General features: G+C 37.0%; 1 protein-coding gene and 1 pseudogene across 2 annotated transcripts in view; one reads left to right on the plus strand and one right to left on the minus strand.

Annotated features, from left to right (window-relative positions):
- Nucleotides 1–23435, minus strand: part of CEP152 (centrosomal protein 152) — an 83932-nt gene that overhangs the window by 25621 nt on the left and 34876 nt on the right. For both annotated transcript variants that reach the window (XM_021693969.1, XM_021693968.1), the window contains exons 12-18: nucleotides 17068–17272; nucleotides 11582–11710; nucleotides 10880–10989; nucleotides 9999–10127; nucleotides 9735–9867; nucleotides 3320–3601; nucleotides 1041–1172 (exon numbers count right to left, since the gene is read on the minus strand). In XM_021693969.1, the coding sequence (XP_021549644.1) occupies nucleotides 1041–1172; nucleotides 3320–3601; nucleotides 9735–9867; nucleotides 9999–10127; nucleotides 10880–10989; nucleotides 11582–11710; nucleotides 17068–17272 (1120 nt within the window). The remainder of the gene's footprint in view (nucleotides 1–1040; nucleotides 1173–3319; nucleotides 3602–9734; nucleotides 9868–9998; nucleotides 10128–10879; nucleotides 10990–11581; nucleotides 11711–17067; nucleotides 17273–23435) is intronic.
- LOC123325982 lies at nucleotides 19692–19852 on the plus strand (annotated as a pseudogene).

Here is a 23435-nt window from a genome sequence, read left to right on the forward strand (position 1 = left end):
AACTTCTTAATCAACTTAGACTTTATTGTGATGCATGCGTGGGTAACCTTAATTTTCCCAAAGTGCTATCTGGCTATCATAAGACTATTTATTATGGAATAATTCCTTATCCCCTTGTTTTGAAACAATTAAGCTTTTATTCATAGTTGGTTCTATCTCTAAGTCTGTATAATACAGAATGAAAAAGAATTCTCTTTTGTGACTCAACACTGAATTGTCGCTTTCCAACATATTCTATTATGTGTTAGGGCTGGACTACTATTTCTTTTCCAGAACATTTAAAAAATTTCTAGTCCTTTCCAAGTAAATTTTAGTATTATTGTGTCAAATTTCTAAACCATGTTCAGTTTATTGGCATTCTGATTAGAATTGGTTTACTCTAATAAATTGGGAGAATGCAAATGATTTTGTTTCTGGTCAAACAACATATCTGGAAAGGAGAGTTGGCTATTTTCCAAGATTGTAAGACTACTGACAGAGCACAGAAAACAAAGCAAGTAAAAGGATACTGTACAGCTATTAATAAACAGATAAACACCTGTTCTGAATTCCTCCTAAAGATAGGGCAAGATCAAACGGGATTTAGTTTCACAGTTAAGGTTACCCTCCTGATTATGAGAGTTTCAAGACCCTAAAATACATTCTTTCTCCCTCAACATCTTGATGATGAGAACAGACATCATCGGGTGCCTGGGTGGCTCAGTTGGTTAAGCGACTGCCTTCGGCTCAGGTCATGATCCTGGAGTCCCGGGATCGAGTCCCGCATCGGGCTCCCTGCTCGGCGGGGAGTCTGCTTCTCCCTCTGACCTTCCTCCTTCTCATGCTCTCTGTCTCTCATTCTCTCTCTCTCAAATAAATAAATAAAATCTTTAAAAAAAAAAAAAGAACAGACATCATCAGCCAGACTCTGAGCTAATGCTTAACATGCATGATTGTATTTAATCCTTCCATAACACTGTGAGGAGATACAAATTCCCAGGACAAAGATGAGAGGTCAGGAGAGAGGCTGCCCTGAAGCTTCTTTCCAGGAGAGCGCTTACCCGTCTGGCCACAGTGATTTCTTGTTGTTCTTCCCACTTCTTCTGTTCTGCTCTTACACGTGCTTTATACTCTGCAAGGTCAGGCATTTCTTCCAGCCATCGATGACGAGCATTTTGTACAGCTGTTTCTACCTGCAATTGGATATTGCAAGAGAAAGAGGTAAAGTGAGATATAAAATTTCAAAGATCCCATTTGCAAATAGCAACTACGATTTCATGTGTATTTCACATTGTACTGCACTACATTAGTTACAATGACTTCTAGTACTCCACCTTACCCCAAACAGTAGATTCTAATCCTTCTGTTCGAAACTTCCCATGCTGTCCCATGCAAATGTCACCACAGGAAGCAGGAATCTATAAATGTTTGATGGCCAATACTATTATTGGAAAGCTTCATACAAAGTACCAATTGCCATTTCCAACAAACTTCTTTTTCTCTTAGGGAAAAGGAGAAGACATGCAGGAATGCTGCTTGGGGTCAGCTGCTGTCCAGTCAGTACACCCACCATATCCACAGTCCTCATGCCTTACATATAAACACATTAACACATGCCAGCATGCACCAATATAGTTTATAGCCTAGTACCGAGCAAGTTTTCTTGCTGTCTATCCTGAGCTTGCAACTAAAGAATGAGGGGGGATACATCAATTCAGGCAAAAATGTAAGACTGGATGAATTATGAGGGCTATCTGGTTATAAAACTGTCAGAGGTTACCTACCACAAGATAATTTATTAAATAATCTTTCCTTATTTTGAAATACACACAGACACACACATACCTATATCCATACAAACATACAAAACCAAAGCTGACATAAGGGGCTGAATTGTTTTGTAAAATGCTAAATATATTTGCAGGTAAATTCCAGGGAGTTAAAAATATGGGGAAAAGATAAAGCTTCTATAGAAATTTATATTCCTTAAAAAGTTATTATGAATATTTCCTTTCTACTACATCATGCTATTTATTTTTCTTTACAAGATCTGTGATTGCATATACATCAAAGCAGCACCCTTCAGCATGTCTCTTTGTCCGCAGAACATTTTCTGAACTCTGTTCAAACCTTAAACATTTCAGGAAACTATTTAACTGACTGAAGATGCCCTTGACACCATCACATATATTTGCTTATGTTTCCATTCTGTAAGGGTTCCCTGTAAAATCATGCAGAACAATTTAATAAATAGGCAGAATGCCAAGTTTTTATCAAAAGCTGAATATATTTTTTTAAAACTTTACTTCAGGTATTAAGAGTTTATAATAAGTAATAGGTCTAAAATAGTAAATACAAAATAAAGAATATTGTATTAAGGTCCAGGGACCTCTAAGGGACTAAATACCCTGCCAGGTGCTCTGTAAGGTCAAGACTATTTTCAAAACAATATTCAGACCTTATCTTTTTTCACTCCCTCTCCTTCATGTGTGAATAATACAATGCTCCAGAGGCTACATGCCATGTGAGATCTCACTGCTCTGACAGCCAATGGCAAGCATGCTTCAGTATTCTTGTTTTTTAAAAATTTCTCAGATTTATTTTCCAATACAGTAAATAGAATATAACACACACAGAGAAAAGCTCTTTAGGGTCTTTAAGTTCTTAAAAGTGGAAAGGCATCCTGAAACCAAAAAATTCAAGAATCACTATAATAATACAGATTTAAAAAAATATTAACTCTTTATTCCATTTATACAGAGCTATACTTTTCTCAGTATGACATTTCTTGGAAACCAAATAACATGCCCCAGTTAAAAGCGAGCTAGCTTTCTGAGTGCTTCCACGGGGAGGCAATGGCACCGCTTTCTGGCAGGATATGGGATTTACAGACAACATCCCATTTAAGGGGCATGCCTGCAGATTCAACTCTGCAAGTCTCAATGTAAACACTGTTAAATATCTTACTTGCTTTAAGTTTGCTTTTTTATAACTACTTCAGTATTTTCTATAAAATTAGATACGAAAGATTCATAGTGAAATTGTGCTTCATTCAGCTATAAAACTACCACCTTTAACCTCAAGCATCCTAAAGCTTAGACTGAAAAAGGAGCAAACATTCTGAAAACTTAAAGAATACACAGAAAAACCAAGGGAGTAACAGCTTTGTGACAGGAAATATAATGAAGAAAATTTTAGTAACAACATAAGAGGCTCTCTACCCTAGAATGCACAAAATTTTTAAAATATAAAGTTATGAACAAGTTCAATGGTACCATTTTACAGGTTTTCATTAATAGGCAATTCCAATAATTTTACAATAATAAAACGTTAATATTACCTGTTTGGCAATATTTTCACAGTATTTGAGTTCTAACTCAACCTCAAGTTTCTTCAAGCCCCCACTGATAGCTGTCTCCTTCTCTTGCTCTAAATCTTGCCGGATCTTCCGCTTCTGTTCTTCTATGACAGTAGCCATCTCTTTCTTGGAAATAACATCCATGGTGGCTACTTGGTCAGTTTGGCTGCAACAATCTGAGGTCTTCTTTTTCATGGCCTTTATAGTTTGATCCAGCTTAGACTGCCACTCCTTTTCAAGCTGTTGAAAAAGTTCTTGTTTGATCTGTTTTCAGAAGAAAATCACATGAAAAAATATTCAAATAAGCAAAACTAGAATAGCTAGCCAAAAGAGCAACCACAGCTGTGTTAGAAAACAATTTAGACAATGTTGTAGTAATTACATGAGATTTAGAAACTTAGTCAATGAAAATATATTCTCAAGTAAATCCTGAAAGTTACTGTGTATATACGTGACATAAATCACATGGAGGATCTAAGTATACTGCATAAGGTCAGGCTATCTTGCTCTCAAGATGCAACTTTCTGGAAGCTTTGACACTGCCACTACAAAGATGGCACGAATCTTTTCTTCTTTTTCTTTTTTTAAAGAAGAAAACTTCTATTAATATGTGTTTTTTCCATCAACACCAGGCTTTCCACAAAGCAGGCACTGGGTTAAATCCACTTAATGAACCTAAAACTAAACAATCTAAAAAATAGTTTTACTTACTTGAACACATTAGAATCTTGTTTGTTATGATATTAAATTCTACTGAGTCAACTGTGCATTCAAGAAGGGGACGCATTATTAGAAGAATGTTTTAATGATAACATTCTACTTTCAACAGAGTACTGGGATGGATCCAAACATAGTCAGTCTTAGGCAAAACTGTGAAACAGTGGGCTTTTCCTGAAAACCAAGCTTTGCCCTTTTCCTGTTTTCCACCTTCTGGGTATCCAGAGTTCTCAAACTGCTTCCCTGGCTACCACAGTCCCAGGTTGTATTGCTGCATCTGAAATAGCAACCTTGTGTAATGGTTTATGCTTTCCTTACAGTCTCACAAAAACATTAGCTCTCCAACTCATCCTCCTGGTAAAAACTGGTTAGCAAATTCAACTAAAAAGCAATTTGCAACAATGTAAAAATAGAGAATTTGCTTTGTGCTATCCAGATTTTATATATATATACATATATATATTCCAGAATATATATTTTTATATTAAAATATGACGAGTAAAAGAATTTCAGGTGCCAGCACTAGACTAATGAATTGCTTTCGGGGGTGGGGGGTGGGGGCTGGAAAGCAGGGAAGTCTGAAAAACAGGACAATGATCTACTAGTCCACCTTTAGGTGGTCCCAACTCCAGTTAATAGCAATCTTGTGGATAAAAGAATCTCCTTTCAATAAGCGCAAAAATTTATTTCACTTCCAACTAAGTTTTCAAGATCATAATTTGGTTCTAAATTTTCTAGAAAACTACTAGCTATCTCATTTGCTACTTAGGTAACAGAGGTAATGTTTTGAGCTTCTGAGCCTGCCCAATCATTACTTCTTTCTTCTAATGCACAGTACAGGTTATTTATTTATTATAGATTGGTCTGGAGTTATCTGAATCATTCCACAATATGAAATTAGATGTGGGTTTCATTTTGAGGATTCAAAAAAGTGCTCCTCCAAAAACCATTATATCCTGAATTGGGTTGAAGAGTCAAGGGGTGGGGGGGGAGGGGAGGCGGTGGGGGAGAATTAAAAAAAATAAAAAAAACTAGTGTAAGCTGAGCTGTCAATAGCCCAATTCTGAGATGCGAAATAAATGATTATGTAAGTACTTGGCAATTGAAAACTACGTCTCTTCAGGAAGAACTGTCTCTCAACAGTTAATACTACATTTTTTAAACATGGTGACTAGAAAGAAATTTTAACCCACACCTCTTTCTGTTCCTCATCCCAGTGTGATTTGGCTAACATCACTTCATTTTCAACCTGCTGCTTAATATCACTTTCTTGTTCTTTCAGCCACTTGTTCTTTTCCAACATAAGGATATCTTGGTACTTTTCTTCAAGTTCCACCTGCAGTTTGCTTACATATTCTTCTCTTTCCTCCAATAGCTGTCTCTTTAAACAAAATTCAAGTAAATATCTCTGTATAACACTAATATTCTCCAAGTCAAATATATGAAATAATGGTTACATGCATGTAATAGCAGCAACAAAGACAAATGATCTTCCTACATGCTAACTCAATCAGCTTAATAAACTGTCTTGTAAAGACCTTAGATCTCAAATACTGGATAAAAAATTTAGAGATGGCTATATTAAAAGAAAAAGCATCTATTCAATAAATATATTCCTAGAAGACCAACTTTTTAAAAAGTGAAACTGACATTTATGTTTACACCCCACCCATCATGGGACCCATTAGATATCATAGCCCAGAAAAAAAACGTATTACTTCTGAAAGACTTGTATTCAGATGCAAGCCAAAAATTATTGGTCTATCTTAAAAGTTATGCCTCCTGTAATAAATTCAGATTGGTATATTTTTTTCATTACCAAAGACAAAAATTTTTATCAAAACTAGCTGAAGTATTATCAGATAGTAACTGTCAAGTGTCAGATAAAATTTAATAATTTGAAGTATTAATATAACATTCTCTATTTACTCTAGGAATCCAGTTGATCGAAAAACTCCAATAAAGCTCTACTCGGGGATCAAAATGGCCTGTAACAGTTCCCATTTGAAATTTTTTTAAATGGTTCTCTGGACATTCCACTGAGATGCCACTGAAGCCCACAAAATACAATGCCAGAGAAGTATACACTTCACATACCTTTTGCCAGGCAGCAACAGAGCTTGTGCTCGGTGTCTCTTTTCCATTAGTTCTGATTCATGACTACCTGGTTGTCTGGGTTTTTTCTGGCTCACACCTGACCTGGCTTATTTTGGTCTGAATCGCCATCTGATTCCTCTCCACCAATAGCATGTGCCAAAAAGATGTCACCTAGTTTTGTTCAGTGTTGTGAGATTTCAGAAACTCTCTGGTGACTAAAGGACCCATTTCCTCACAATCAGGTCATGGAAACTATAGTTGTACTAACACTATAGGACAGTCTCAGTCACATGGCTGAGAATGTTGTCCAGGCTTACATCATATATCGCTGTTATTTTTTGTTGACTTTAGAAGGAATCCTCAAATTGTCTTGTGTATATCTATCCTTCAGGAGTTGGTTCCGTATGTATCTACACTTCCTTTTGACTCACAGCAGAAAACTGCTACCAATTTTCTGTGTATTTGTATGTTTGTGCATAGATCAGCTTTTCTACATAATAAGCCAGCCAAAATTTAACAAAACTAAACTAAAACAGCAAACATCTATTATTTCTCATGATTCTCTGGGTCAGCTGGGTGGTGGTTCTGACCTAAGTCAACACAGCTGATCTCTGCAGGCAGTTGAGGTTATACGGTCTAAGACGGCCTCACTCACATGTCTGGGGGTTAGCTTGATGTCTGGATAGACAGATGACTTGGTCACATGTTTCATCACCCAGCAGGTTAACCCAGATCATTCACATGGTGGTGGTCACAGCGTTCCTCAGATCATCAAGCTTGTAAGCCCCAAAGCATAAATGCTTTTTAAGGCTCTTTTTGCATATACTAATGTCCCATTGGCCAAAGTTTGTCATGAAACAGACCACCTCTTACTGAGAATAGCTACAAAGTCACACTACAATAATACTGAGTGCATTCACTGACAGGAAGAACGTGTGGCCATTTTTGCAATCTACCACAGCGAGGAAAACCTAGCTTCCCTCTCTTTACAGAAGTAAAGTAATAGATTTATTGAGCACAGGGATCTGCCATTTGACCATACTACAGGAATATCTAATTTTTAAGTTTTATCATTAAAGGGAAGTAAATTTTTGGACGGCTTTAAAACATTTAAACTTGATTTGTATGTCCCAGACAGCAAATGAACTCTAACTTCTAAGGCCTGACTTAGCATGTATTACAGTTGTATAAATGAGTCTTAAGGTATATAGAAATGACATTATGAATGGGAATACTGCCCATCTTTGTCTTGTCTGCAAATTCATGACCTCCAATGATTACTACACAGTCTGAAGGGTTCTGTGTGTATGATGTTTTTCCCATTCTCTGAACAAGCCAGGCTAACAGGTGAGGGAAGTTCTGTTAATAAAAGTTTTAAAACTTGGAATTGAGCTCCTACTTAACCCACAGCCTGACTCAATAAGTGTTTCAGAAAAGAACACATATGGAACAGGAAAATACATCCTAGGGCTCTTGGGGTTACCGATCTTATAAATTCTGTATCCAGACTAAGTTACTGACCTGAAAGCCAACTGCAGGGAGAATGGCTTATGTTCTTGCACAGAAGGGCTACCCTGAAGTTCCCTAGCTTGCTTGAGTGTAGTAAGATTCTTCCATGGTGTGAGTATGAAACATTTCCTAGGAAGACAGATTGGTATATCTCTGCCTACCTCTGGAGGATATCAAGAGATTAATAAATTCTCTTAAAGTTCTGTTCTGACTGGCTTATGAAGATGACTAAGTTTTATAATGGGTTTATGTAAGTCTAAATAAAAAACTAAAGTGCTCCCAGAGAAGGAAGGAATTATACTTCTAGTATGGTAAGTACTCGGGCCCTCTCAGTAGGGGTGATTATAACTAGCACAAGGCAGTCTTGCAGGGCCATAAGTCTTCTGTACCCTCATCACTCTATTCATGTGCTAAATCCTGTGTTAAAAATGTATAGAACTCTACACCAAATGAAGAGTCAATTTCACTGTATGACAATTTGAAATTTTTAAAGAAAAAAATTTAACCTGTAAGTTTTTTTGGAAGGGCCAAATAGCAGTTTTAACATTCCTTCCTTGCGCCCCTGCACAAGCATTCATGAGCCAATATTGTATCTGCTGTTAACTGCAAGTGACTGATTATATGAGATCCAATTTTATAGCTAAATTGATTCTTTTAAAAGTACCAGAAAATATATTCCTGAAAAGAATGACCTCTTTGATAGAATTTTTTTTTTTTTAAGATTTTATTTATTTTTTGACACAGAGAGAGGGAACACAAGCAGGGGGAATGGGAAAGGGAGAAGCAGGCTTCCCGCAGAGCAGGGAGTCCAATGCGGGGCTCGATCCCAGGACCCTGGGATCATGACCTGAGCCAAAGGCAGAAGCTTAACGACTGAGCTACCCAGGCACCTGAGAAATCGTTCTTCTGTTCTTTGTCAATTTATATATTTAAAAAGAAAGAATCACAGTAGAGATCTTCTCCCTATTTTAATTTTTTTAAACATTACTGAAAGCTAAGTCCTTAATTTCTAAGTAATTTAATAACCCTTCTAACTTTTATATTGCCAGCACTAACTAAAATAGCTCCCTTTAGAAGTTCTTCTTCCATTAGATGATAATGTACACATGGCATGTTTTTTACCATACTAATCTATTCAAAAATAATCAAAATATTAAATGAGCTGAATTCCTCACCTGCTCTTTACTAATTCTTTTTAAGTCTGAAGTAGCAATAGCCTGCTTTAATGTAACTTTGTTCAGAAAACCTCTGTATAGAACATTTACTCAAGCCTTTAAAAATATTTCCTAATCTTGACGCAGGTGGCTTTCAAATTGTGGTCTGTAGGCTGGTCCAAAGTGGAAGGGAGAGTCAGACGTGCGTCTGGATGAGACTCTGGCCAGAACAGGGAAGAAAAGAGGGGCGACTGTTTATGTGTGATTTTACTCCTGGACACTCACCAATGGCAACTTGGAAGATTCAGGCAGGAGGAAGGAGTAGAGCAGCCCCTCCGGCTTCCCTAAAAGTGAGAACTTCCCCGAAAGATTGGGTCACACTAACAGTGTGACTTTGCTCTCTGTAGCTCCATATCACCACCTTCCCTGTCATAAGTCCCAAGTTCAAATTCTTGCCCTTCTCCCCAGAAGAAGAAAATGATACTTAGGTACTGAGAGAGAAGTGGGTCAGAGGAAAATGTGTCTGAGGGAATCTTTTGTGCAGTGCTCACAGGACTAGGTAGGTTTGCCTGCAGCCAACAAATAATTGCAAAACGAGGATCCCTGGGTTTCAGACTCACAGTGACTTGGGGCCACTCTTGTTTATTTTTTTATTTTTAGAATCTGTTTTGCCTCTTAGGATAAATATATAAGGAAGAATCCATTTCTCCTATATGTATTCCACTTTCTACTCAGGTTTTAATAATCATCTCAATATTTACTGTATTTTGTGAGTTGTATTGGTGTGATACAGCCAAAAGTAAAGAGACTTCTCCGTATGGCGTCTCCAGGTCACAAGAGAACAAGTGGACTGGTTTCCATGACAGCAATGAGGCCAGAGGAATGAGATGGAGCAAAGACAACATGAGCTTGTCCCGTACCTTCTCCTGAGCCTGTTGCTCCTTTTCAGTGGTCTTCCTGAGAGCCGACTCCAGACCATCCTTCTCTCTGCACACTTGCAGGTAACATTCTTGCACGGCAGCCATCTCCTTATTCGTCTTATCTAAGTCAGACCTTGGATACACAACACCGGCAACTAAATGACCGCAGAACAATACAAGAGTTGCAAAACAATTTCCCTCTCAACTACGGAACAGGAAAATACTGTCTCTACAGCTTAAAGGGCAGCTAACTCTCATTCTCACCTAAGTTGCAGGCGAGCCCCCTCATAAACTTCAAAGAGCTTCTGCTTCTCCAAAGCATGCTTTGCTAATAGGCTTTCCCGTATCTGGGCTTTCATGGCTTCATGGTGCTGCTGGTAAGTCCTCTCACACCTAGAAAGAGAGCGGACAATAGAATCTATGGCAGTACCCAGCGTTAGTAGAAACACCAAGATGAAGTAACTGGTTTCTTTTTCTTCCTTCCCTACCCACTTCCAACCTCTGATGCAAATTGTAATTAAGGTCAGGTTGGTTTTCCCCAACCATAAGTGGTAATAATTCCCAGTGGATGAGCTTAAAGAATCTTCAAAATTTTCTTCAAATGTTTCTAGAGAAAAATTAGAAACTTGGATATGAGAATGCTCCAGTCCTTCAGGTAATAGTCTTTGGTTGAGGACTGTTTACAAAAAATTAATTGAAGTAATAGGGTATAGTTCCAAAATTCCAAAGTATCTATATTAAACATAAATACTAGCAGTACCCAACTCACAAGTAAGTTATGTTCCAAAAATCTGTTTCCAAGTTTATGATTTGGTATTTGGAAGACATACTCCCTCCCACAGATTTCTTCCTTATAAAGAATAGTTTCCCAGTCTATAAAAACCATAAAGCTATACTATTTCAATGAACTACAGTTTTGATGGTGCTATAGAACCTGACCCACTACATAACATCATTCCCATGGAAAATGGGTTCCGAATTCTAATTTGAGAAGCCAGCGACTCCTCTTCTTCAGTCTAAGATCTCAGCAGGGAGGGTTCACTCCATAACTTCTCTTGAATCTTTTTTTTTTTTTTTTTTTTTTAGCATGGGGGCATGGGGGATGGAAGGTGGAGGCAGGCATTAGACCTCTATATAGACTTTACCTATCCACAGCCTCCTGTTTATCACGGTCAAAATCTTGTACCATTTGTCTCATCTGACTACATAAGTCTTGATTTGTATTTCTCAGTTTTTCTTCAGTTTTTTTAAGTTCCTAGATACAAAAGAATAAACTAGTTAGAGGAAATAAACATTATTTTCACTGATTAGTCCAATCTTATCTTTTAATATCCTCTGTGCTTTATCTCTACCCTGTAACATTTATGTATCATTTTCATAATTCTACAAAGTCTCTTTAAGCCTTGGAAGAGTATAGATTCATTTATTTGACAAGTAGCTTTCTGATAGCATTAAGACTTAAAATTTTGAATTCATTTTGAACCATATGGAATGAAAACATTTAACCAGAGAAGTATTAGCTAACTGATGTCTAAAAATAAGTCTTAGAATCTAATAATCATCACAGCTATATAAATAAACAAGGTTTAACTTTTTGGTCAAGAGAAGAACACCTCTAGCAGCCATGTTTCTCTATAGACAGGAAACTGGAATTACACTAATTTACCTTCTGATGAAACTACTATCTCATGACCAATAAAGGGAAATGACTGGAATCCTTATTCACCTACTAATAAAGCTGTCTACTAAATCACATCGCCTCTGGATTTTTGAAAAGTCTGTTATATCCTTTGAATTTAGTGAGGTCATAAAAATTCTCACAAAATATAGGAAACTTTTTTAATCACCTGATTTTGTTGTTGTAAAACGTGAATTTCATTTTTAAGTTGCAGAATGTCATCTTTGACAATGGTATCAGAAGTAGAAGAGCCAGGCCATAATTGATTAGTTAGGTTTTCCGAGGTCTCTATTTTAGTCTAAATGTTAAAAAGAAATCAAAAGTTTTTCAGGTTTTTAAAAAATTCCAAGTTCTGCTTTTGAACTAATTTCATATTTATGAAGAAATTGCAAAAACAGTGCAAATAATTTCCATATAACTTTATCACCGCCCCCAAATATAACCATAGTACAATGACCAGAACCAAGAAATTAACGAGGATACAGTACTACTAACTAATCTACGGACCCCATACAAAATTCTCCAATCTTCTTCTCACATCCTTTTTCTAGTTCAGGATCCAATTAACAATTCCACATTGCATTTAGTTGTCATGTCTCATTAGTCTCCTTCAATCTAGACAGTTCAGTCTTTGTCTTTCAAACCTATGACTTTTTTTTAAAAGTGTCAACTAGTTATTTTGTAAGATGTCTTTCAATTTGGGTTTCTTTGATATTACTTCATTATTAAATTCCGGTCATCCTTTTTTTTATATATATATTTTTTATTTTGTTATGTTAATCACCATACATTACATCATTAGTTTCTGATGTAGGGTTCCATGATTCATTGTTTGCGTATAACACCCAGTGCTCCATGCAGAACGTGCCCTCTTTAATACCCATCACCAGGCTAACCCATCCCCCCACACCTCTCCCCTCTAGAACCCTCAGTTTATTTTTCAGAGTCCATAGTCTCTCATGGTTCGTCTCCCCCCCCAATTTCCCCCCCTTCGTTTTTCCCTTCCTACGATCTTTTTTTTTTTTTAACATATAATGTATTATTTGTTTCAGAGGTACAGGTCTGTGATTCAACAGTCTCACACATTTCACAGCGCTCACCATAGCACATACCCTCCCCAATGTCTATCACCCAGCCATCCATTTTTCGGCATGAATGCCACAGAAGTGATGTGTGTACTCTTCAGGAAACACATGATATCAATGTGTGTCATCACTGATGATGATCAATAAATGAAGGTGGTGTCTGCAGGCACCTTCACTGTAAAGTCACAATTTTTCTACTTATTAGGAATAAGAAGCTTATGAGGGGATACTTTGAGACTATGCAAATATTCTATTTTTTATCTCACATCCAGTAAGTTTAGCATCTATTCTATTTCTGTACTTATTTGTTTGTATAATCAGTATTAACTCATAGATCTGTATTTTATTCAACAGGTACAATTTTTAAGGCTCATGACAGACTTTGGCAAATTGTTTCCCACAAGGTCATGCCAATGTACACTGTCAGACAGTCTGAGAGAATCTGTCCAACTCTCTTTGCCTCCATGGCAGTGCTGTCTTGAAATAATTACTGTAGTTGATGGGCTAAGGGTAGCCAACAAGTGCTTTCATTTGCATTGCTTGCATTGTCATCACAGCAGAACCTCTTACATACCTTCACTGTTCATCTGTTTTTCATCTTCCCAGATTTGCCTGTTTATATGACTTCTCCTTTTCCTCTCACCTCTGAGTGTCTTCCTTATCTACTTTTATGAGTTCTTTATTCATTGCGGGGACCACAGAGATTTTTTTTTTTTTAAATATCTACTCCATTTGACTGGTTGGTTTAGGTATTTACCTGAAGTCTGAGCTCTCTTTCACAATGTCTAAAAAATATCCTATGTCAAGATTCATTCTCCTCATTGGGCAGGTAATGTGCGTCTCACGTGTGGGGTGACAGAACACCAAGGCTCTGGTTCAGTCTTCCAATTCAGAGCCTTCGCTTTTCTTTACAGGGAGACTGCTCCAGTTGTTGACTTTCCCCTTTCACTTGCCCCCATTGCCCAGAAGCCACTGCTTCTACTCTAGTCAGAAAGAGAAGAGCTACGAATACCTACTGTTACCTTCTCTCCAGATGTAGGGGTACTAATCAGACTTTCAAGGATTTTACTGACTCATTAGAATGGCTTTCATTTTTTTAACTTGGCCTCAACTTTTTAAAGTTTATGATACTCATTTGTGCTTCCTTCCCCACCGGCGAGTTTTTATTACTATGAAATGAAATGATTGAAAATAACATCATACTGATACATGGTAAAACAGTTTTCACGGCTATTACACTCAGTTTTGACATATTATCACACCGCAGGCACACAAGGACTAGGTACTTGTACCTATCAGCACAAAAACCCTTAGGAAGATCTTGAAGAAGGAAAGGACCACTTGAGTGTTACAATGAAACCTCTTTTAGAGTTGGAATACTAAGGACATTACCTACAAGGAAACAAGACATATAATACACCAATTCTCACATTATCTTCCTAATTCCTATGTCTAAAAAGATTCTGGCTAGGAACCTTCTGAGCTGGCTACTGAGCATTGCCTATCAAGTACCTTGGAATCAGAGTATGGCTTTAACCACAGCTCGTGGTTAGGTAATGATCTCTACTGAGTATCAGATACAGAAAGGCCTCTGTATTCTATTATTACAGAATAATCCAAAAAAATGAGTGTGGATATGGGTCCTGACTGCTAGACTGATCTTCCTAAGAACTTTGCTACATTCTACCTTAATGGCCCAGTTGTTCGATTGGAATGAACAGCACAGGATTTGGTCCACTCCCAATCAGTGCATAGTGCTGCATATGGACAAGCTCCTAATCTTCATCACTTATGATCCTGGAAATGTCAGAGAGCAGCACTGTTTGAACAGTCAAATGATATGAAAGCAAAAACAACAGACTCTCTGTGATAATCTTTAATTGTTCTGTATAAGATGGATATGAGCAAACATAAAATATACTACAAGGTTATAAAGCAATAAATACAATACTTTTAAATGTTCATAAAAGAAACATGCCAAGTAAGATTACATAAATATTTTTGCTTGCCTTTTCAATACTTAGAAAGGCTTTAAGAAAGGATTTTGATGACCTAGTTCTCTTTAAAAAAATATCCAAGGAAGTTTAAATTGACATGTTCTTTCTCTTAACATCCCTATAGCAAGCAGAGAAGCTCAATATTATTTCATTAACCTCAGGATTTAATGCCAGCTATGATATTATTCCAAAAATTGATATAGTATCTATATATTTGTGGCTTCAAAGATTCCAGAAAGATTGAGCTTATACAATATAGACTTTTATTCACATGCCCTACTCCTTAGTCACACCAGTTTATTTGCTATATCCTTTTATATACTTGGGCTCAAGGCTGAAATGTTTCTTCCTACCTTCTTTCCTGCATTTATCCTTCAGGACAGAGATCAAACATTCCCTCCTTAAAGACCTCACTAAGGCTTGCCTTACCATCTCCCCTACAAACATGCCTGGTTAGTCATTCCTTCTCAGAGCACCTTGCAACTAGTATCATCCTTATTACACGAAGTTATATATGTCCATCTCCTTACAGATCTGTACTGTTCAATATGGTAGCCATTAACCACATATGGTTATTGAGCACTTGAAAAATGTCCATTGACACATGAATGGATAAAGAAGATGTGGTACACACACACAAACACACACAATGGAATATTAGCCATCAAAAAGAATGAAATCTTGCCATTTGCAATGATGTGGATGGAACTATGCTAAGGGTATTATGCTAAATGAAATAAGTCAGAAAAAGACAAATACCATAGGATTTCACTCATATGTGGAATTTAAGAAACAAAAGAGATGAATGGAGGGGAAGGGAAGGAAAGATAAAATAAGATGAGAACAGAGAGGGAGGCAAGTCATGAGAGACTCTTAACTATAGGAAACAAACAGGGTTGTTGGAGAGGTGGTGGGGGGGGGGCAATGGGGTAACTGGGTGATGGGCATTAAGGAGGGCACTTGAAGTAATGAGCACTGGGTTTTGTATGAAACTGATGACTCACTAAATTCTACCTCTGAAACTAATAATACAGCATATGTTAATTAAATCGAATTTAAATAAAAAATAGAAATGTGTCTTGTCCAAATTGAAATGTGCTGTAAGTGGACAATACATGTTAGATTTCAAGGACTTGTCACAAACATAAAAAATGCAAACCATCTCGGGCGCCTGGGTGGCTCAGTTGGTTAAGCGACTACCTTCGGCTCAGGTCATGATCCTGGAGTCTCAGGATCGAGTCCCGCATCGGGCTTCCTGCTCAGCGGGGAGTCTGCTTCTCCTTCTGACCCTCCCCCCTCTCATGTGCTCTCTCTCTCTTTCTCATTCTCTCCCTCAAATACATAAATAAAAAAAAAAATCTAAAAAAAAAAATGCAAACCATCTCATTAATAATTTTATATTGATTACATACTGAGAATATTTTGAATATATTGGGTTACATAAAATATATTATTAAAATTAATTTCACCATTACTTTAATGGGATTACTAGAACATTTTAAATTACATATGTGGCTCTATTATATTTCAACTGGATAGTGCTGTTCTAGATTCTAAATTCCTTCAAGGAATGGCCATTGTTTCTTTCCACTGAATCCCACAAGACCTTGCACCAGAGTAGCTTTACAAAAAAAAAAAAAAAAAAGCTTAAGCAGAACGATTTGCTCTTACTCCATATACCTCCCAACCCTGCTTTCTAATGTTATAGACTAAGTAGAAAGCTCATTAGAAATGTGGGAAATAAGCAAAGGCATAGTTTGAAGGTGTCCATGGGCTAATTAGATGACTGTCAACTTGATTGTTTATCTAAAAAAAAATACCTGTTGGTTAAATTACTATTTCCTCCAGCTTCATATTCCTCATCTGTAAAGCGAGGACACTAACTGAAGGATATAAAAGTGGAGTCAGTGATTCTGACTTAAGTGGTTTCTGTGCCTTTCCCACTCATAACACCACCCCTACATAATTAATTTCCTTATATAGAATGACGTTTATTACAGGAACATGGGCCAGAGAAATCTCATGGACAAAATGCTGAAGGATCTAGTTGAGAAGAACTTAAGACTAGAACACTGTTGGGCACCTGGGTGGCTCAGTTAGTTTAAGTGCTTGCCTTCAGCTCAGGTCATGTTCTCAGGGTCCTGAGATCGAGCCCTGCATCAGGCTCCCTGCTCAGCTGGGAGCCTGCTTCTCCCTCTGCCACTGCCCCTGTTTGTGTTCCCTCTCTAGCTGTCTCTCTCTGTCAAATAATAAAATCTTAAAAAAAAAAAAAAAAGACTAGAACACTGTTGGTACAAGCCAATTTTGAGGAAATGCAGATACTGTATTATGTAGACTGCTTCCTTGGATTTATGGTAAAGGAATTTTACCTAATTAGCATCTCATTTACGAGATGCCAAGAGGAACTAGAAAATATATTACTTTATGTGGCATTCCCTTCTTTATACTTTACTTCTAAATAACGTAAAATGAAACCCTGGAAGACAAAGGTTTGATTTAAATGTGAAGACTGTAAGCATTTTCTTTATTAGACCTTTTAAGAATGGGTTTTTGACTCTACAAATTCTACAAACCTCAACTGTGATGCTTTTTTCATCTTTCTCTGCTTGTTGGAGAGCTTCCATTTTCTTACGACAGTCTCTGAGATCATTTTGTAACTGAGACACCAGATGACGCTTCACCGCGTTGCTTCCCAGCAAACGCTGCACTTCTGCTTTCAGCTTCAGAATGACCTCATCTTTGGAAAGCTCGTCCTTTGGCTCTTCTTGCTGTACAATGCTAATGGAGAAGTTATCATATTTAATGTTAAAGTAACAAATCAAGCATGGTTAGTCCTTGAAACTAACCGCAGTTGTGACCATATTTTGTGACCTATACAACTATACACTAGTATTTCAAAAGCAATTTTAAGTTCTGTCATACACAAGGGTATCACCCTTGCTATGTCCCCATATACAGAAGTCTATTCATAAGAAGACTATTATTATGCTTAGACCACCTGCCTCACTGAAAGGAGTTCAACCATGTGAACTTCAATATGGCATGCTTTTTTTGCTTTTGGTTAAGTTGCATGCTGCTGTATATGTATGCCCTTTATGACCCTAAGAGAAACAACATGAAAATAAAGGAGGCAGTGAAAAGTAAAATAGTCATCCTAACAATTTCTGTATTTTTTTTTAAAGATTTTATTTATTTATTTGACACAGAGAGAGAGCACAGAAGCAGGGGGAACAGCAGAGGGAGAGGGAGAAGCAGGTTCCCCACTGAGCAGGGAACCCGATGCGGGGCTCGATCCCAGGACTCTGGGATCATGACCTGAGCCGAAGGCAGACACTCAACCGACGGAGCCACCCAGGCGCCCCTGTATCTCTTTTATTTATACACAAGTCTGAGTGGTTATCTGAGCAACTGGGGCAAAAATAACAAAAATAAAACCATGCTAATTTAATTCCAACTTTAGTTTCAATAAATTTCAAAACTGGAATGAGATGAGAATTCTGCTCCTTGCCATAATAGATTAAAAGTACCAGATTTCTCTTCCTGCCCTAAAAAACAAGAAAACCAAATAAAATATATGAAATGATCATTTTCAATCATTAGACAACAGGCAGCAGAGCATAATGATCCTTCAGAAAAGGAAAACAAACAAGGTGAGCCCTGTGATCCTTCCTGCTTTCTCCCTGGGAAATTTCCAGCCTGTAGCACAGGGAGAGAAAAGCCAAAGACTTCCTAGCAATCTCACCAAGTTTGGGAAGGACAAAACGGCTAGAATTTGATGAGGGAAATACTATGGGAAAGGTAACTACACCAAAAGAACTCTAGAGATCTGTATATCCATGTGAGAATATTACTGCAAAGCCAGGGAAACCACAGGAAAGGAATAGGGCTGGGAATACTGGGGGTTCCAATGAACCATAGTGGAAAGACCTCCTAATTCACAAAATATTAAATACTGCCTTAGTAATGGGGCCAAATTAGCCCCAGGTTAAATAAAGTCTGCTCTAAATCTGACCGAACAAAACCTGTAAAGAAGGCTTAAAAGGACCAAATGGATTCCATGAAACTTAAGTGTGCCACAGAAAAAGAATAACAATATTTTTATAAATACAACAAAATCTAACATCTCAAACATAAAATTCAAAATACCCACCATCCAATCAAAATTTATGAGGCATGCAAATAAGGAAAGAAAACATAAACCATAACCAGGAGAAAAATCAATCAATAGAAACTGACCCAGCAATGATGCTGGCAGTAGAATTAATTATATTCTATATGTTCAAGGTAAGAAAAAAAACATGAACACAATAAGAAATAAACGATATAAAAATGACCCAAAGTGAACTTTCACTAAATATTACATCTGAAATGAAAAATATCCTTGATGAGATTAACAGCTTATTTAATATTGCAGCTTATTTAATATTACATAAAGATGTAACAATAGAACTCTACAAAATTAAACACAGAAAGAAGACTAAAACAGAAATATACTGAGCATGTTAAGTTTTCTAACCCCATTGTAACTGAAATCCCAGAAGAGGAGAGAGGAAGGGGACAGAGAAAAAAAATTTATTTATTTATTTTTTTTTTTTTTAAAGATTTTATTTATTTATTTCAGAGAGAGAATGAGAGAGAGCACATGAGAGGGGGGAGGGGCAGACGGAGAAGCAGACTCCCTGCCGAGCAGGGAGCCCGATGCAGGACTCGATCCTGGGACTCCAGGATCATGACCTGAGCCGAAGGCAGTCGCTTAACCAACTGAGCCACCCAGGCGCCCAAAAATTTATTTTTTTAAGGATTTTATTTATTTCAGACAGAGAGAGCAAGCACAAGCGGGAGAGGGGCAGAGGGAAAGGGGGAAACAGACTCCCTGCTGAACAGGGAGCTCAACAGAGGGGTCAATCCCAGGACCCTAGGATCATGACCTGAGCCGAAGGCAGACGCTTAATGAACTGAGCCACCCAGGCACTCCCCAAATTTTTTTAATGAACAAAATTCTATTTGATGAAAATTAAAATCATATTAAAACCTATAAGCTCAATGAATCTCAAGCAGAAAATGAAGAAAACCACCATAAGTTATATTAACATCAAATTGCTGAAAACCAAGATAAAAAGAGAGCACAGGAAGACTCCTGGAGAGGAGAGAACCAGAGAAAGGAGTCATGAATTCTGTACATAAATATGTACAAGCAAGCTTTGCGCAGTGGCAGTATCATAGCCAATGAGGTTTATCCGAGGCGCGATTATTGCTAATTGAAAATATGTACAAGCCTTAGTCTAAGCCCTGAACTATGCATGCGCAGAACAGACCCACAAACCAGCAGAGCAAATACTTGGAGAATTTAACTGAAATTTGAACCACACACACAAATCTCACAATGACTAACTTTTGAGCTATGCATACAAGGATAGATTCAAACCAATGTGGCAAAGGCTTGGACAAATAAATTGAGATTTGAAACCCCTATACAAGTTTCTACACAACATAAAAACATCTAATACAGGCATACCATGGCGATATCGCAGATTTGGTTGCACACCACCACAGGAAAGCAAATATTGCAGTAAAGTGACTCAAATGAAGTCAACTAAGTGAGCAACAGCATTATGTCTAAAAAACAATGTACAAACTTTAATTAAAACATACTTTATTGCTAAAACATGCTGACCATTGTCTGAGCTTTTAGTGAGTTGTAATCATAGAAAATAGCTCAACAGAAATTATCCAATATGAAAACAGAAAAAAAAATTGGAAAAAAATGAAGTGTCTCAGGAACTGTGGGACAATACAAAAAAAATTTAAATTGTATAATTGGAGACCTAGAATAGGAGAGAAGAAAGAAGCAGGGACAGAAAAGATATTTGAATAATGGTCAACATTTCACAAATCTGGTAAAAGACATAATTCACATTTTCAATAAACTCAGTGAACACCAAATGAAATGAACTAGAAAAACCAAAAAACATTTAAGACACATCTTAATCAAAGTGCTGAAAAGGGGGAAAAATATCTTGAAAACAACAAAAGAAAAACACCACATTACACACAAGATAATGGTCCAAATAACAAGGATTTCTCTTCAGAAACCACGAACGGCAGAGACAGTGGAAGAACATATCTTTACAATGCTGAAATAAAAGAACAATTGATCCAGAATTCTGTAATCAGTAAATAGAAGGACATCGTCATATAAGGAAGCTTAGAAGAAATGCTCAAGAAAATTCTTCAATCTAAAGGAAAATGTTATCTATAAAAAAAACTACAAGACATTACTGGAGAGAAACTAAAGAAGACATAAATAGAGAGGTACAACACGCATGTTCTGAAATTGGAAGACTCAATTTTTTTCTTCCTCCAGCTTTATTTAGGTATAAATGACAAATAGCAATTTCTTAAGATGTCAATTCTCCCCAAATTGGTCTATAGATTCAACATAATCCCAGTTAAAACTCCAGCAGACTTTGTTGTATAAATTGACTAATCATTAAATTTATTTTGGAATGCAAAGAACTTAGAATACTCAAAACAATTTTGAAAAGAAAGTTGAAGGACTTGCCCAACACATTTCAAGACTTACTGTAAAGCTATAGTACCAAGAGTGTTACTAACAAAAAGAGTAGGGGAACAGAATGGAGAGTACAGGGGCGCCTGGGTGTCTCAGTCGTTAAGCGTCTGCCCTCAGCTCAGTTCATGATCCCAGGGTCCTGGGATCGAGCCCCTGCATTGGTCTCCCTGCTCGGCGGGAAGCCTACTTCTCCCTCTCCCACCCCCCCTGCTTGTGTTCCCTCTCTCGCTGTGTCTCTCTCTGTCAAATAAATAAATAAAATCTTAAAAAAAAAAAGGAGAGTACAGAAACAGGCCACAAATGGTCAATTAATTATCAACAAAGATATCAAGGCAATTTAATGAGAAAAGAGAGGTTTTTCTGACAGATGGTATTAGATCAACTGGATACTGATATGAAAAAAAAAAGAACATCAATCCTTACCTCATACCATACTAAAAAACTAATTCATAATAAATTAAATGTAAGAGGTAACTCTATCAAATTTCTAAAGTCCTAAGAAAATTTTTGTGACAGAGTTACATTAGAACAAAAAGCCAGGAACTCTTTTAAAAGAGATAACTGATAAATTTGAATTCATAAAAACTTAAACTTTTGCTCTTCAAAAGATACATTAAGAACAAGATAAGGTAAACCAGAGTAGAAGAAAATATTCACAACATATAGATCAGAGAAAGGGCCTGTATCCTGGAATAAATAAAAACCAAACGACATAAACAAATGGCAGTGAAGCACATCAGAAAAAAAGAAGAAAGGGAAAGAAAAGCACATCAAAAAATGCTTAGGGACGTCTAGGTGGCTCAGTCAGTTAAGCGTCCAACTCTTGATTTTGACTCAGGTCATGATCTCAGAATTGTGAAATTGAGCCCAGGGTTGGGCTTCGTCCATGCTGGGCCTGAGCCTGCTTAAAATTCTCTCTCTTCCCTCTGCCCCTCCCCTCCCTTGTGCACATATTCTCTCTCTCTCTCTCTCAAAAAAAAAAAAAAAAAAGATGCTTAGATCGTTGGTCATTAGGTAAATAAAAATTAAATCACAGTAAGATTATCACTACACACACACTACAAATACTCAAGTTAAAAAAGATTAATACCACCAAGTTTTAACAACAACGTAGAACAACAAAAACCTCAGACATTGCTTCTGGTAATGCAAAATAGTACAGTCACTTTGAAAAACAGCATTCACGCTATCAATATCAAAATAAAATAGAGGAATTCTAATGTAACCTTAAAGAGAAAGCAAGTTGGAGCATAAGTGAAACAAAAAAGCTACAATTAGGGGCGCCTGGGTGGCTCAGTTGGTTAAGCGACTGCCTTCGGCTCAGGTCATGATCCCAGGGTCCTGGGATCGAGTCCCACATCAGGCTCCCTGCTCTGCAGGGAGCCTGCTTCTCCCTCTCCCACTCCCCCTGCTTGTGTTCCCTCTCTCGCTGTGTCTCTCTCTGTCAAATAAATAAATAAAATCTTTAAAAAATAAAAATAAAAATAAAAAAAGCTACAATTATCTCCATTAGCTAATGATATAATTATATCTAGAAAAACCTAAAATACAATGGAAAAACTACTACAAACAATAAGAGAATTAAAAGTAACAGGTTACAACAAAAAAATATAGAAATCATATGTACAAACATTGTACTCAAGAATAATAGAAATGAATTCCTTATTTACTATTACAAAAATAAAATATCTAAGCATCACTTTTACAAGAATTGTGCAAAAACCTAAATATAAAAAATTCCAAAAACACTCTTGAGAGACAAAAATAGATTTAAGCAAATGAAAAGACATGCTATATTATTGGATAAAAAAATTCAACATCATAATAATATCAATTCTCCCTAGGTCAATGTATATGTTTAATGTGATCCTAATAAAAATATTCTCAGGATTTTTTCCTGGAGTAGAACAAATTAATTATAAAGTTTATTTGCATGTGTAAACAAGCAAGAATAATCAGAAAAACCCTAACAGAAACAGAAATTCCAGAGAGATGGTAAAACTAAAGTATAAAGCAAAGCATTAAAGCTTTTAGAAGGCAGCACAGGATAACAGGAAAGGTTTTGTTTTTGTTTTTTTAAGATTGATTTATTTATTTTAGAGAGAAGGCACATGAGTGCATGAGCAAGGGGAGGGACTGAGGGAGACAGAGAAAATCCTTGAGTCGACTCCCCCCCTGAGGGCACAGCCCGACATGGGGCTGGATCCCAGGACCCTGAGACCATGACCTGAGCCGAAACCAAGAGTCTGCCATTTAACCAACTGAGCCACCCAGGTTCCCCAACAGGAAAGATTTCTTTTTTTTTTTTTTTAAAGATTTTATTTATTTATTTGAGACAGAGAGAATGAGAGAGAGCATATGAGAGGGGGG

This window comes from Neomonachus schauinslandi, chromosome 9 (assembly GCF_002201575.2).
Source record: "Neomonachus schauinslandi chromosome 9, ASM220157v2, whole genome shotgun sequence".
NCBI classification, from domain to species: domain Eukaryota; kingdom Metazoa; phylum Chordata; class Mammalia; order Carnivora; family Phocidae; genus Neomonachus; species Neomonachus schauinslandi.